Here is a 17,185-nt window from a genome sequence, read left to right as displayed (position 1 = left end):
CATACAAACTTTGTGTGGTAAGGGAATGATTTCTTCTAGCAGAAGAGATCGTTTTGGCAATGATGTTTTCTGCTAGAAGACATCATTGCCAAAACCCTATGAGGTACGGCAGTGACCATACGGCGTCTACGAACGTCAAATGTGAAAATTTTATTTTATTAACGAGAAAAGGAGCCAATTTTGAATTAAAGGAAAGTGCAATATATAGACTTTGTTCGGTTATCAGCTCAAGAATATATTAGGTTTTAATCGCATTTTTAAAGGCAGAAAGAAGTTTGGTTTGTTACTGTTCATCGGCATTTTTTCTAGTTTTGTATTTTAAAAGCAGTTTAGGGGGAAGGGGTTCTCCTCCTCCTCCTCGAGTAAAGCATACAGTTATACGTCTGCGAAAAGTACACCAAATTGGTTCGCTTCCTATATTAATACTAAAGAAATTACACCCTTTGAAAGCTCTGTTTTCATTCATAAAATACACCATTCTTTCTTATTTTCCGAATTAAAATATAAGAAACTTCAAGTTCTGAAACCTATCAGTATATGCTAATCCATAATTTCAATTTAATGCTTTCTTATTAAGCTTATCTTATTAAATTATCTGTCATTTTATATGGATTCTCCTGTGAAGTACGTATGCCGGTCTTTAGAGCTCCTCCTCAGAATTACATAGCAAATGAATAACTATTCTCCCACCAAGAAACACAACTTTCAAAAAGCGAATAACGTTATTTTAATAGCGCATAACGTTCAGAAAACCTACACTTCAACTGTGACAAAGATAGTTTCAGTGATTTGATTCTTGATTAATAAATGAAAATTTATTTTCTTAAATGGAAAAGTGAAGGGTCATTCGCAAACAATACATTTTTTTTTCTCGTAAAAGCATTTCGAAAATCAAGATAAAAATATGTAGCATGTGTACCTTCCATTGCCACAGCCCACCTTCCACGAGTATATAAATTTATGGACTAGTCCACTGCCGGTTGTTGCTGCTACATCACATCCAACCGCCCAGTTAGACGGTTTCACGTGGGCTTTTTCTTTTCTTGAACTGAGATCTTTTGAAGCATAAGCAGACACACTACCCTTACAGTTTTCATCAGCTGAATCAAATCCCACCGAGAGTAGAATCAAATAATTTGTTACTTGGCAACCGATCTGTTGGAATTTATAAAATGAGAGTAATTCATTCTTTGTCGAATTCTCAATTGGAACAAATAAGCTTATAGAATAATTTTATAAAGTTATTTTTAAATTATGCGATTTACACTAAAACGTGAATTTTCTAAAATCGAACCCACACTTCACAAAATCCGAGAAAAAACATAATGGATACCAACATATGGCGGCAATACTGATTTCATAAAAGAAAAGAGCAAAATACAAATGATCCAAATGAGTAAACTGACAACTAATTAAACTCGTTTGTAATGAGCTGTCTCTGTTACTATGAGAAAGGTGAAACACTGAAATTTCGCATTCGTAAACAAGTCAACAAAGGCGAAACAGCTCCAATAATGCGTTAAGGAGAATGCTCAGTGAATTAATAAATCCCAAGAATCTCACTTTCTTTATTTTCTTAAAATATCTCAAATCATCAACAAAGTCATTCTGGTAGAGATATATAAATTTAATTATTCATCCGCATATTCAACAATACCAAAGAAATAGAAAAATAGTGCTTTTATGATTACAAATAATCAGCTGTTCGAAGAGTTGGACAGTGCTTCCGAAATGAGAATGGCTCAATCGGTATGGCTTTCTTCAGCTTCGTCTGGGGATCCATAACCACCACCTCCGGGTGTTTCCAGACGGAATACATCCTGGAATGAAATGAAAATATGCTTAATAAGTTTCTTGAATATCACCAGATCTATATAAAAGTATCGACAGAATTGTTTTCAGCTAGGAGAATGAAACGTTCATCACAAGGAAGGATTTTAAAATCTGAATTTAAAAGACGTACAACAGAAGTGGATTGGGGAGCGCATGGTCTGGTTCTACTTACTCCAGCAGACACTTTTACTGTTGCCTTTCCGCCCAGATTTACAACTCTTCCGTTTCGATAAAACAAGAGATTCAGCCCTCTTGTTCCATTATGTCCACCTGAAAGATAAAAATGAATTAAGGTATATCGGTTAAAAATTAGTTATTGAATGTATATTAATACTAACAAAAAAATCAACTAACGCCTTTTATTCCCTAATCGGGAGTAGGCGAGGCTTTTAAACTCTATCTAGCTTTTGGAGACTGAGCGGGCAGTTCAATCTCCACCGGTAGCTGGCCCATGTCTATCACTAATTATAGTAGCCATCGATGAAGAAGCTGGCAAACAAGTGCTGCCATCTCTTGGTACCTAACCCTAATAAGATATGTCACCGTCTGAAATAATGTGGGCACTACGGTCGATTTTCTTGAGTTTACGGGACGAAAAACCAGCTTGCCCGTGCCAGAGATCGACTAACTCGGGAACCAGTCGAAGATGGGCTTAGAAAAAGTTCCTCCAGTCAGCGACTAGACTAGAATCTACGTCTAATTTAAAGCGGCCAAGCGCAGAGGACGCAAGCTACACAGGCCTAACAAAAATGATCATTTAAAAAACAACGGCAAGTAGGATGCGACTCTGAATAACATTTATAACAAGAATTTGTATCGGAAAATATACGTATTAAAATTTCATGCTAAGGCTTTTCTAAAATATATTTTTACTACATTGTTTCCTCTTATGAAACAATGTACTCCATCTAATTCATGGCAATCCTATCTACAATAGCACTATGGGCAGGGTAAGGGATACACACAAATGCAGTAACTGAGAACCTTTATGTATCACTGCTCTATGAATGCTCGCCATATCGAGACTTCGTCTTCTGTGTTTAAAGAATGATGATGATAAAAAATAAATAAATAAAACATACTATGGTGACACAGTAAGGAACGACTATGCGTGTATCCATCTGTTTTGCAAAACGAAAAACAGAACGATTAAAACCTACCACATCGAGACCAACTCCCTTACTTTCAGTTGCGAAGCCTTTGCAATGAATCCCGATATCTTTTAGGAGAAATACAAACCAAGATTCTTCTAATAACGATAGAAAAACCTCAATATGATAAAAATGATAACATTCTTTAAAATTAAACGTCGTTATGTCGCATAATTGGCTAAGGTAAGGATTTTTAATATATTCTGGAATTCTCAACCTACTCGTAAAGAAGGTTGAGATCAAATTGCAGCTACCATGGTGGATCACATATTTTAGGCATCATGCGAATTCATTCTAGCACTTTCTGACGGTAGATTGTTATAATCTCGCCTGCATGCTGATGTTGTTGATCTATGAGCAGAAACTCTCTGGAAAGAGTACTGCAGGAAAGGGAGGGGGGACGCGAACGAAGTCAATTGTGTTCTGGTGATCATGAATAAACTTAAATGGCTATGGTAGACTGGCTTTTTGCACAAGCCTGTTTTTCCAAAAAGGATTATCGGGAAGGAGTTTCACAAAACTGACTAAGATAAAAGCCATCATCATCGTCTTAATACTAGTAGACAGGAGTGCGCCTTCGCTTATGATTTATTGAAATGTGTAACGACGTTCACTCAAGAATATTATGGCTAGTTTCGGTAATTTAAGATGGAAATAAGTCAATGAATGCAGTGCTTTTTTCTCGGGATAACGAATAGTAGTATAAAAATAAACTTTTTTGTTGTTTTAAGCTTTATTTGCAACTATGGGTGGAAAAAGGCACTCATGTCGTTATACAGACTGCTCTGTAGACTAGTTAGAATCATAAGTGAAATAAGATGCAAAATATTTAAACTTTTTTTTTAATATATATTTTTGAATTCAGGAATACAGGAGTGCCGTGAATCATTTTATTCTCTGTTTAAATGGTAGCAGTAAGCAAAAAAGTTTGAAAGTTGAAGTACAAATCGCACAACTGATGCCTGGATAATACATCCATCGGTCAGAGTGTAAATTCAGTGCGATTTCCTAAAACTAGGTTGATTATTACCACATGACTATGACGCACCTTGGGATGGGCGCATCTCATATTTCTAACTTTTAACTGAGTTTGGAACCAATTAAACAAGCAGGTGATTATGAGTTTATTTCATTATACAGGAACAATATCATTAAGTATTTATTTTCATTTGAATGGTATAATTACTGAGTACAGTTATTTATTAAACTGAACTTGTATAGTTAGTAGTTCGCTAATCTCTAGCAGACCTCGGTTTTCCTTCAGATAACTTGCACTCAAGATAAATTACATAAGATGTGTTTCGGATTCGCTTTAGGGAGAGTGAATAAACACAAGAATCTTAAGATATTTAGTTACGAAAACTAATCTGGACAAGTCATTGTTCCTAAAGGCATTTACTTACCGCTGATTATCACAGTTACATATGCACTAGTAAATGTAATCCGACTTCGGATAAGATTGTAGAACAACATAACTTTCCTTCCCCCCAATCCCACTTTTTAATATTTTCAGGTACTGCTTCAATATAATCATGCCATCCGGATAACCTTTTCTCACACGGGTTTTGAATATTCGCAAGGAATCAGCCTACGTAAGATGTTCTGTTTATGCTTAGAACGCAGGCCTTCTCAAGTTATCTCTTTCATCTTAGCGAAAAATTCCAGAGACATATCGGGGGGGGGGGGGGAGTTTAAAATCTCCTTCTTTAAAAAAAAAAAAAAAAAAGGAAATCATAGCAGAAATGGATAGCAATGCAAGTGACACACCGCTTATGAAAATCATAGTTTAAATTGCTATGTCTCATTCAACCATTTCGACTTCGGTAAATCGGTTAAAAGTTCATCCGACTGCGTCTCTTCTTCTAACACAACTATAACCCAACGTCTTAATAATTGATAATTTCATTCCAGTGAGTTAGGTTGAAGATTTTAAGACAAAGTACCGTACAATAAAATATTTATTTAATTTGCAATGGTTTGGAAAGTGCATTATTATTATTAAATAATGATACTCTTGGAAAGTTATCTAACACAGCCTAGGTGATTCGGTCATAAGTTTAATTACAGCCGAAAAGACCGAGTCCAGCGTCTGTTATCGGTCGGTAAATCCTGTTAACTACAAACAAGAAGGAAGTCAACACAGTTTAATAAGTTTTAGGTTGGTCCAGAAAGTATCTCCTCGTGATAATATGGTTGATGATGTTAAGCCATACCACGCGTATGGTATCACCCCACAAGGCAGGATACTCGTGAATGTTTCCACACTGTCAACCACATAATGTTCCCTTGATGTTTGTAAACAAAACTGTTTCAACATGATTTCAGTATTCTGATTTTAAAAAGGGATATCGTTTTTCTTTCATCATGTACATTCTTCACCCCCCCCCCCCCAATTCCCGTCAAACTGCTTTAATATGACAGGCAATCAGAACAATGAATGGAATAATAAAACAATCGCACATCAGTACTCTATCACGTGATGAATTAAAGAGTAATGAATAATTTGCAAGGGTTATAATAATCATTATTCCATTCTTTGTACTATACCAGCATATGCTAACATATGATAATCACAGCTGCCTTTGAAGCTGCATCTACAATGTTAAACGAGTTTCTGCTTCTATTCGTGAAACGTAAAAGAACCAAAAGCAAACAACTTCTAGCTTGATTTTGTGCTTGGCGTTGATTTTTACTGTAGTATGATGTCGGCTTCCTTTTTGTGGTTTTGTTTATTATGACGGCATCATCTCATGAATGTATAAATAAACTAACTTCATCTTGTTGCGCGCATTCGTGTGTGTATACAATCTAATGCTTCGTTGTCCTTTGTGGGTAAACAAACTCAAGACGTCGCAGGGTCTATCAAAGCCTATTGCACTTGGGTTAAAGCATAAATTCCATGTTTCCATTACGGACTCATCTGCAAATCATGAAGATAAGGAAAGAAGAAAACTATGATTTTATTGGCACTCCTCGGGAATTAAGAGCGTATCTGACAAAAAGTACAACGCAAATGCCCTGTAACTCTGTATCCATTACTGTACCTTGGCAAATACGGAAAAGAAACGTAGTTTACAAATCACTTGTAACCTCTTACCCCTTTCTATATTGGAGGGCTACATGTTTTTATAGTTTTTCGTACAATTTGGAATTTTTAAAATTAATCTAAGATCAGAGTTAAGAAATATTAATACGGTTGGTATAAAGTTAAACATTTTATATCGGGTATTGAAGTATAACATCTTTAATACATGACTACGCTGAATATTATTTTTCATAGTGTGGACGTGTTCGGGAGTGTAATGTATTGATAATCTTCGTATTTACATTATGATCTTCCTTACTTGAATTAGTTAATAACATAAAAAAAAAATCTATCTTTTTGAAACATTCAACATACGAAAGAGTGCATAATCTACTGACATATATATTTTTCTTAACGATGCAGGAAAGACTCCGATTTTTCTGCTACACTACTGATTGACATACCGAAGTCTGGTTTCAACAAGAAAAAAATTTCAGAGATACGAGTGCAGTATCTTAAAAACTACCGCAAAAAGCATGTCTTAACTTTCCTTTTAACATAAAGCGAACTAAACGATACGAGATTTTTAAATCTTTCGATGCATTCCTGCTGAGCTATTTAAGCTCAATACCACAAAGTTACTTCATCAAGAATAGCTTTTGTTTGGTATCGAAATCGCAAAAGCGACCCACATTTCGTGGAAGATATTTATTGCAATGACATAGGCTGTATGATGTGTGAACTGGGACACGCTTTATGATTTAAATGATTGGGAACTCTTCATAGATTCTTCCGGAAGAAATCTGAAAGGACTTCTATGTCATAGTGGAAATAAATATCGATCGATTTTACCTTATTCAGGCCATCTGAGGTTACTCTCGGAAAAGTGTAATATGAAAATCTTAAATGTGGGAAATTGAAAGTAATGGGTACTGCAATTGGCCAGACAGAAAACACTAAATTTCCATGTTTCCATTATGGATAGCTCATCTGCAAAACGTGAAAAGAAGATGGCTGCTCACAAAAAGGAAGTGCTGGTAAAAGAAAGAATGGCCAGCACGCAGCATCGCACTCGGTTCTGAAAAACATCAGACGTTAGTAAATCCGGAAAAATTCTACTACTGTCATTCCACATGAAGTGAGGATTAACGAAGTATTTTGTCAAAACTTTTAACAGAAATGAGGATTGCTTCAAACTGTTGCGCCAAATTCTCTGGTATCATTTAATATGCTCAGAGAAAAATTAACGCAATTTTTTTTTCTTGATTTTCTACAGGATGGAACGAGAAGTCCCTTGCACCAAAGTCAAATATTAAGTGTGTGTTTTTGTTTATTTTAAAGTAAGATGGTGATACAAGTAAAATCTCTGTTTAGGAAAGAAATGTACGTCTTGTTACTGACGCAGCCGTTGGACCATACGGCCTTCTACACGGAGTCACTCTAAAATAAAAACAACAACGCGCGAGGATGGGAGATGAGGTTCTTCACACACAAACGGATCATACTCCAGCGAAAACCATGGGTAGCACACAGATGTATTCATATTTGAATATTTTGCGGAGAACCTTGGAAGCGAACATAAAAAGCAGAAGGGGAAAGTTGGTATCTACTTTCTTTGTAAGATCCTACGACAGATAGAATGCAAAAATGGTGGCGGATTACTAGTTCCGTGTTTTGCTGCCTATTACGTAGAAACCATCGCTCATTTTATTATATTATTAATATAATAAAAATATTATAATATTTTTATTTGTAGACTATTTTTATCCTTTAATTTGTTAATAGATGCGATTATGTCGCACAATGGCTAATAACAACCTACTACACGGGCAACATACAGCTGATAGTTTTCTTATTAAGGAATCAGATATGCACATTGCATTAAAGAAAATAAAGTTTACAAATATTCCAATGTCGCTTAAATGTTTAGCAATATCGACCAGAACCACGTCTTTTTTTGCTAAGTAATTGATAGCTTTTTTTTTAACCGTCTGGCAGTTTTGTATTTTACTAGAAGAAAGTATATAATACAAGAAATGTTCGCATAATCGCTAAGAAACTTGAAATATTCCCTTAAAAACTTATTTATTAACAACAGTTATGGAAAAGGATATTTTTCTTTTTCTCAAGCCTCTATAATAAAAGTAACGTTTCGTCTTCGAAAAATGTTTCAAAAAAGTGGAAGAAATCCCTAAAATTGATTACCGGCATGACGTTAACTGCAATAAACCAACCAACTTGTTTAATGGGATTAAAAGTCGTAGATCAAAGAAGATTCTTAGCTTAAAAGAAATCGAAAGTCATATTGGTTTCTTTACTTTCCAGCAAATAAAGGATATTTGAACCATTCGTAGAAAGTTTCAAAAGGATATCGGTTCAAATGACACAAAAGTGTCAGTGGGGGCTCGATGTCTTTCCCTGTAACATGTACCTATAAAACGTCTTGAAGTACTTCTAAATACTCTACATGTTGCATCCTCGTCAAGCTCTTGGGCATCGTGGGGAGATAATACCCTAGTTTTACCCTTTCCAGATAGTCTTACAGAACAGCTTCTCGTTGATAACTCATAACCCGAAAAACGACAGAAACAGGAGTAGTTGTAGACGCAAACCTTGCTCGAGATAACTTCGCCTTCTACGATAACAATGGCAGGTCTGCCATCAATCTAAAGATATCGCAATCCGTCGCCCGATGTTATCATTCTTTCCTACATTCACTGGTTACAGTGGACTCCCCATTGTTCTCTGGCAATAGGATAAGCCGTGTTATCGGTTCTGGCCATGTCACACCTGTCTCCAGGCGACAAAGCCTATGGCGACAGGAGAATGGCATACAAGAGAACGTGGTTACGGTCTATAGTATAGTGTGGACGTGTTTGCGGTCTTCTCTATTCTGCCAGCTCACCTAACTTTAGCAGGGGGGGATTATCGCACTGACAAATGCACTTCGACCATATTCCTCGACCTCTTACAACAGACTGGCAACGATAAATATGATGTAAAATATAATATGCGTGGAGAAACTGTTACTAAGACAGGGGAGGGTAAAAAAATAATAATACTGATCGAAAGATCAACTCACTAATATTTACTAAGTACTATAACAGAGGGCAAAAATACCAATAAAAATAAATTCGTCTTGTAATTATACAGCTTCTATTGTAATGTGTGAGATTGGGTAAACCTTATAATGTAGGTAGTCGGACATGATGCTTGCAAGCAGTCTTTCATTCATTACTCTTGGGAGCTAGTTGAAGCGGGTTTGCAAAAACATAAATCGACATTGTTCTCAAAATTTCAAGCGTGAATAGTCGATTACTATTACTGAATAATATGCATTTAAATTTGGATTTATGAGATATATATGCAACTATATTAAATAAATACGCATGAAAAATAGAAAAAAGGTTTTTTTTTTGGTTTTTTTTTAAATAAGCACCGGATAGAAATATATGCTGTATAGGAAAATGGAACTTTTTAAGCAACTTCAGGCTTTCCCCTCCCATAATTAAGGTGGTGGTATCACACCGAGCTATGAAAAATCATCTATTACTTAAACACATTCAAAATACAGCCATGCCTGCAGTCGGATTCTATTCTAAAACCTGCCGATGAGAAAGCGAAGAAGGTTCCATCTACTCGATACTGGATAATGATGCAATAAAGTCGGTTGTGAGGGTTGGAACGGTTTTTTCCAGTTCAAAACATTGTCTTTATAGAAGTATTGTGTCCGATGACATAATTAATGTCATTTCTGCTAACCTGAATACCAACGAGGAATTCTTTGGCATGTAAAAAACAAAGTTGAAATTTCTATTACTGTATTTCGGGGAGCTCTATAATCATTCATTCTTTCTCTTATTTCAAAGAAATATGGGGGTGGTCGAAGAGAATCGCACACACAAAACTTACGTTTCACAACTAAGTCAGACTGATTTTGTTACGCGAAGGGAAGGGAAAAAAACTTTCATTATCAAATTAAGAACTCAATGAAATGCCAATAATGTGCACTCTAGGAGGGAGGGTCTAGTTTAGAAGGGATTAAATACAATAACCTAAAGCGAACCGTACACTCTTCCACTCAACAGACCTTATTAACGTCTGTTTCGTTTTACAAAATTTCGAGCTTATTGGCTTACTCTTCTTGGATAAAATATAATTAACGTGTAAAATAAATTGCTGTCCCATACAGATTGAATTAGCCATCCCATCAGACAGGTTTCAAAGAAGCTAAGTTACGTGGTCGTGACCCATTTGAGCCCTCAATGAGACAACGGAATTTCGAACTAAAAGTGTCTCAAAAAGGGAGTTATTTATATATATAGAATCTCAAGTAGGAAGGTAGATAATTTTGGCCTTATTTTACATAAGGCTATACGCTTATAGAGCGCACTGCCATACAATCTTAACAAAACATGACTGACTGCGGTAATGCACTATATAGATAATACTTTATCTGTATATAGTGCAGATAAATTTAACAATAATAGGGGGAAAGGCTGTTCCAGAGAACAGAAACAGATGGAATGAAGAACAGAGAACCTATGAGAAAGTGAATGGATAGGAAGATCTGTGGGGGAGGGGGGGGGTTACCTATCAGGCAGATTGCGATCTTCTGTATACAACCACGAATTCATAGGAGGTGTTGGATGCATCATTTCAAATGTGAGAACAACATTCTAAGTATTAGAAGTTGAGCAGGAGAAGAATGGTGCTTTGAGCAAAAAAATAAGTTTTCAGAAGCTGATGAGGAGGCTATGAAATGTAATGTTTATGGTAGGATAAGCTGAATGGAACAGTGAGAGGGAGTGATGTTGGATCTTTCTTCCAAGTAATAAGAACAGGATTGTGCTTTGATAGCACTGCATTCAGTATAATGGTAAGGAGATGTTTAAAACATTGGCTATAGAAGAGCTCGAAGCTTAAATCATTGGGTTACTAGAAGGTTTCCTGAATGAAAAAAAGGGAGGGAGAGAAGTGACATTAGGAAAACTATGAATATGAAATTAGAGTACAGAAGCCTCGAGCGCTGCCACATTGCATCAGTCAGAAATGTTAAATATCGTAGGTGTTCATCCCTGCAGGTATTGCAATTAAACATCCGGGTCCATACCACAACAGAAAACTCCAAAACATTACACCTCCGCCATCAAACTTAAGTCTGGATGATACACTCAGACATCTGTCACGCTCACCAATCAGCTAGGGGGGGGGGATGATCTTTCGCTCCATACCACAGAGAAATCCGATAATCTATAGTCCAATTACGATGCTTTTTACACTAGTGTTGTCTTTACACAGACAACACTAGTGTTGTCTGTGTAAAGAGCGTGGCGACCTGGCTATAGAATATCAGACGTCTGCTAGGTTGTTCATCATGTGTACTTGACCTTCCGTAGAAACGGAGAATGGGCAGCTCTTTACGGAGTGTCCTAAATTTCCAAGATTTCAGTCGAGATTTCCGTATTAACCTCTGGATGCTCGGAATGCGATACAGAATTTGCAGCGTATATTGTTTGCCTTGTGCGGAACTCGGCGTAATTTAATGAATTTTTACATATCATTATGATTCATTTTAAAACAAGAGAACTCCAGTACTTATTTCAATATAGTGGAGATGCGTTCAGCCTGATGAGAGAACGAACAAATGAAGCAACACAAAAAATAACTTAACCGTTGGAAACTCCCAAGAAATGTAAATAAGAATGCAAAATATAAAGAAAAAAAAAACATGGATTTACAAACAATCTAAAGAAGAAATCATACAATAGTAATATCCGATTAATATTCTAAGTAACAATGAAATATTGGCACTTAGCCAGTTGGCTGTAGTCTGTATATAAAAGAATTTGAATATGTTCAGTGCACTCGAGACAGAAAAATTAACTTTACTCGACAAAATACGAGTAGATATAGTAATAACCGGTATTGAACTACACCGAGACAATGGAAAACGACTAAGCTGTCTAGAGGGCGCAGACAGTTTTTTTAACATTCTGATAAAATGAGATTCAACAGGGAAAATATGAATAATTAATATCAAACAGTCCAAAGAGATTCTTTTAGCCTTAACAAATGGCGCATCTATGGGATAATAAGGACCAGAACATTATTTCTAACAATCCACGCATTGTAGAAGGCATAAATAAACTATTTATTCATGCTTTCTATAATGCTCTATAGAAGATAGCAAGCCTGTTTTTCCCATTGGTAATAAAACCTGTTGGAAGAGTCACGAGCAATGTATGTTTCGCCTTTTAAACCGCCTAGTCGAAATCAACATGAATGGAGAGTACGGGATACTAAGGTGCCCCTGTGAATGTAGCATTGCCGCAGTACATATCTGCCAACAATGGCTCGATGAGAAAATCGTCCACGTTACGATAAATCTCACGAACAATTAACCCGATCTGACCTTTAACTAAAAGGAAGAGTGTAATTAGGTTTTATAAATAGCAATGGTAATGAGTGGTGTAACAACGAACGTCTATTAACCCTGCTTCATTTCTCACTATGATGCTCTTACTTAAAATAACAACAGAACTTGCAATTAGATAAGAAATGCAAAGAGAAAAAAACCCAATTCTATGGTCCGCAGCTGGCAGTGGGAGCTAATGACTTCCTTTTAACCTCATACTGCTAAGCATGAAACGAAGCAATAAAAGTATCCGCGAGAGCTCTGAAATCAAGTTGCCAGGACAGTTTAATTAAAAACATGTATGGAGAAGTCTTCATGAAAGCAGGCAACGATTCTATGGAATATCGTTCACAGGTAGAATTCTATATCTTTCTAATTTGGTAATATCCCTGATAACCGCCGAAATCATTCAGTATAATTTCGAGCTTTTATTGTATTCGTTGATTTTTCTTTTATAACATTATCCACTAATCGTTAAAAAGAGATCTGAGCCTCAGGTTAAAGACGTCTGACGTAAACTGGAATGAGAAAAAATGCAATTAAGAAAGATGACTGAAAGAAAGTTAGGCCAGAAGGTACTAGTCGATATTAGTGTTATAATAAAAGATTGATCGAAATTATGCAGAAGAAACTTAAGGACACAAGGTAGAATGAGACTGGTTAACTTAACCATCAGTTGAAAAGCTCTTTATAAATGCTTCCTTAGACGAATTCGAACTAGGATTATTCTAACCAAGGGATATATATATATATATATATATATATATATATATATATATATATGGCTGCCTTCAGAGGCTCCGTTACCTTCTGTATAAGACTGGATAATTCTAATACTTGAGTTAGCGTGTGAAGTGTTTTACTAACCTTCACATGCGGCGAGTAGGGAATTTTGCGTGCTAACACCTGTTTTGAGTTGTATTAGAAATGGTATCAAAGAGATCAATCTGCAGCTTGTGGCTAGAATGAACGAACGTACAGAACGAAGAATTTCGTTCTGTATGAAGCTAGAATGGTTCTGAACGATAGATATGAAATGTCAGAAACAAGACTAAATAAGACATTTAATCGTTCCATGAGATGAATAACTATACGATAAATTATTAAATGGCAATCTTAGGTAGTGGATCATTTTCCTTGAATAGTGTGAGGCCATTACAGGGCTTGAACTGCAGTGAAAAAATACCATGTTTAGTTTCTAGAGCATTTATCTCGGATTAACTATTCTTAACTAACCTACGATACTGTGATGTAGGTTCTCAAATCATTCGTTAGTGGCACTATCATAAATAGCAAAGATTTCATGGAGGCAATTTGTGATTGTTGTATTTTTAGGTATATATAAGAAAATCACCCTCCTTATGTTCCAGGTTAAGAATATTCCACAGGGAAAGGATGTCTGAAAAGGGGAAAATGAAACTAAAGCTACGAGGCAGGGATGTTTAGACCAGATTTTTCTAATCAAAAAGAGATGTCTACTCAGGCCGAGTTATTTGTTTGGATTAGGTAAATTTTCGAGAGAGAGAGAGACGGGTGGGGTGTTCTTACCTTATTCGCAAAAGGGGTTGCGAAAAGGCAAGTTGAAAAGGGTCTTATAAAGGTTCTGTGCGTACTATATGGAGGTTCAAACCCAGGTCTTTCTAACCAAATAGTATCATCGATACCATTTGAATGAGCTCTTTGAATGTGCTACGGTACTATGTTTTGGGATATACAGCGATGCGGCAGTATTTATCAAAGTAACATCCAAACTTGCAATGAAAATTTTGCGAGGAAAAAAAAAAAACTTTCGGACGGCGATAGAAGGGAGAGAATCCTACTATCTCCATACGAAACTGGCTAATTTATATTAACATCAATCTCACATTTTATATAATCGAAAAAAAAAATCCAAATAATCAGAGAGAGATGAAAAGAACTGAATGCATAAATTCAATATCTACGGATATTGTATCTTATGCAATCAGCAGGATTGTTTCCGTCATTCCTCAGAACAGCTGCAATTAATAGAATAAGTCCGAGCATATTTTAGTCATTCGATAAGCAATGTCAACGCACAGATAGCAAAGTAAAAAAATATATTTATAAAATAGAAAAGTCGATTTATTTAAGAGTTTCTCTACAGTTCTGGAAAAATTCATCCGTTAAGCGTTGATCGCGGAACATGTGATGAAAGTAAGATTGTTTTCAGTAGCTAAAAATCCATGGAAAAAGTACATCGAATGCTTCCAGCATAACGCTCTGGTTTATCTTTTCATAGCCATGTGGACAAAGAAAGAAGACATTAATCATACTAAGATTGTTTCTTAGGACTGTGACTTAAATCCCTCAAAATGCCGAGAAAGAAATCAATGCAAGTATGGATGTTGCTTAAGCAGGGACAAAAGCGATCACATGGAATAATAAAAATGTTCATTTCCTTTTCAAAGAAGTGTAAGAATAAAAAAGAATAATAGCTGTGAAATTTAGCTGATACGAAAGCTGATCGAACAGCTCAATGTTTCAACGTAAAAGGCAATTTATACGCAAGCTTGAAATTTTCACTGACTTCGCTATATAGCTGGCGTGCTTTCCTGCAACATTTGAAGTACATAACTTGCCACGGGAATTGCAGACCGACATGCAACAGATATTAGGCGAACCATTTTCTAGCGTGTGTTCAAACTTTAGTGATGTTGCTGATTTTCATCGTCACAAAAAAAAAAAAAAAAAAAAAAAATTGACCAGCACAAGCGGAATCAGTGACGCGTTTCTGATGTGGTCGTAGAGAATCCTTCTTTCACAAAAGTCCACTGAATAATGCATTTCTGGATCTAGGCTGCATTACCCTTGGTTACCATTAAAATTATACCAAAGTGGTTCCCACACCTGCTCACTTCCCCGTCGTGCTTCTAGATAATTCAACAGCAGAACCGTACTTTTTTTTTTGAGAAATAACTACAAAATGAATGTAAAATATTATTATGGAGGACTTTTCAACTGAAGGTGGGCAATCAAGTATCATTTGAAGATAAAGTTTTTACCTTCCTGGAAACTGAGTTATTTATCCAACAAAACAGACATCCGCCAGAAGAACACACGCAATTAAGACATAAATACAATCACCTCATTAGCTTTAGTTGCTTCAGGCGTAATTCAAAACAATCCAACTTCTATTTCCTCAAATTGAAAATTCCTACGAAAAGAACCGGATTTTAAGTAATCGATTCAAGTAAAGCAATTGGAATAAGTGAAATGAACGTCATTCCAAACGATTCGCTTTGCATTAGAACAAGGAAAGGTCATGGACCAGGGCAATGTAAGTTAAAAGAAATTATTTCGAACGTCATAGCAAACACTACGAATCTAAATCAGTTCCTTTCGTTTTATTACCACGAAAGCCTTTGAATTATCTTTGTACATTCCTTAAGTAATTGATTTACTCAATATTTTCTGTTAACAAACGCCATTTCAATTTTAATATAGTCTAGCCTCCTACGAATAAAGGGCGTTCAACTTCATTCACCTTTAAGAGTGAGAAGCACATTTGCGTATCGATTTTTATTTTCTTGTATACTTAAGTAGTCTGTTTGTTTTATATTTATTTTCAGTAATAAAGATAATGAATTCGACATCCGAGCCGCTCAGTGTTTTCCCTAAAAGCTTTCTTGATCCTTATTCCCAATAATAATCAGATACTCTCTTAGGTATTTAAATGTATGTAGCCGTCAAATGGATAGTCCTAACGTAAATATACGCATCTATCTTCTACGCTTTTTTACGACAATAGCCTTTATGCTAGAACATAGTATACTTGAAGGACGTCTGCAAGATACATGTAATGAATGTTGAAGAAGAAAACGGGATGCACAATCAATACCCCTTTGGAGCAACTTCATCTAAGATTTTTTTTTTTTTTTTTTTTTGAAACTCGGCTAATTACCATGGATGAAACATAGGTTGATAATTTCTACCCTCCCCGACTCCCAAATGCAAAACACTCATTACTTTCGTTACCAAGGGATTCCGTACTGCTGGGAATGCCATCCATTTTTAGGAAGCCGGTGGGATTTATGTATAGTGATTGCTTGAAGCATAAATTGCTCTGCTAATTACAAAATGACTTACGCAGTTGGGTGAAGCGATGCACTGTTTTATCGAGACAACATTCGAAGTATTAAGTTGCAACTAGGAGATGCAGGATATGACACCAGCAATTGTACTAAATGTCCCTGCTCTTTTTGGTAAGATCCAACTTTTAATGACGTATTTGTCCAAAGTATATTCGAATTGGAAACTGAGATTTGGAGTATGGCTAATCAAAAGGCACTGAATAAGAAAATAATAAATATTACAAAAATATTCTTTCAATCTCAAAATAAGGAACTTGCTAATTCATTGTAAGACGCTGTTCAGAATACAAGCAGTGGATCGTTTGATGTTATCAAGTTTAGAAAACATGAGATATAAAACACAAATTTCGGTTAAATTCTTGTTTTTGCCTGCTTGGTTGGTCGAGTGGTTAGCGTATCCCTTCTCTAACCAACAGGCTGCGGATTCGAATCCCGCCGTGAGCGTGGCTGGTGAATGTCTTCAAGTGGGAGACGAGTTTCACCTCCCGATGTGAGACCACTGCCCCACTTGGAGTTCTGAGGTGGTTCGACTAAGTTTCCGGTTTGGTCTATAGCAAGGTTTCCGACTAAACAAAAAAATATACAAAATTAATATATAAAAAGTAGAAAAGAGGTCTTTAGGTTTACAAAAACCTTTGGTGGGTGA

At 36.0% G+C, this 17,185-nt stretch overlaps 1 protein-coding gene across 1 annotated transcript in view; it reads right to left on the bottom strand.

The window, feature by feature from the left end:
- Positions 1-1,540: 1,540 nt before the first annotated feature.
- The window catches only part of LOC150103198 (5-oxoprolinase), a 368,797-nt gene continuing 353,152 nt past the window's right edge, over positions 1,541-17,185 (bottom strand). Inside the window, exons 32-33 of the mRNA XM_090398524.1 lie at positions 2,006-2,103; positions 1,541-1,820 (exon numbers count right to left, since the gene is read on the bottom strand). Of these exons, the coding sequence (XP_090254650.1) occupies positions 1,743-1,820; positions 2,006-2,103 (176 nt within the window). The 3' untranslated portion in view covers positions 1,541-1,742. The remainder of the gene's footprint in view (positions 1,821-2,005; positions 2,104-17,185) is intronic.

The sequence above is a fragment of the Typopeltis vanoorti genome, chromosome 9 (assembly GCF_054136105.1).
Source record: "Typopeltis vanoorti isolate ZY-2024b chromosome 9, IOZ_Tvanoo_1.0, whole genome shotgun sequence".
NCBI lineage: Eukaryota > Metazoa > Arthropoda > Arachnida > Uropygi > Thelyphonidae > Typopeltis > Typopeltis vanoorti.
The sequence above is the reverse complement of the archived record's forward strand: the minus strand, read 5'-3'. Positions and strand labels throughout refer to the sequence as shown.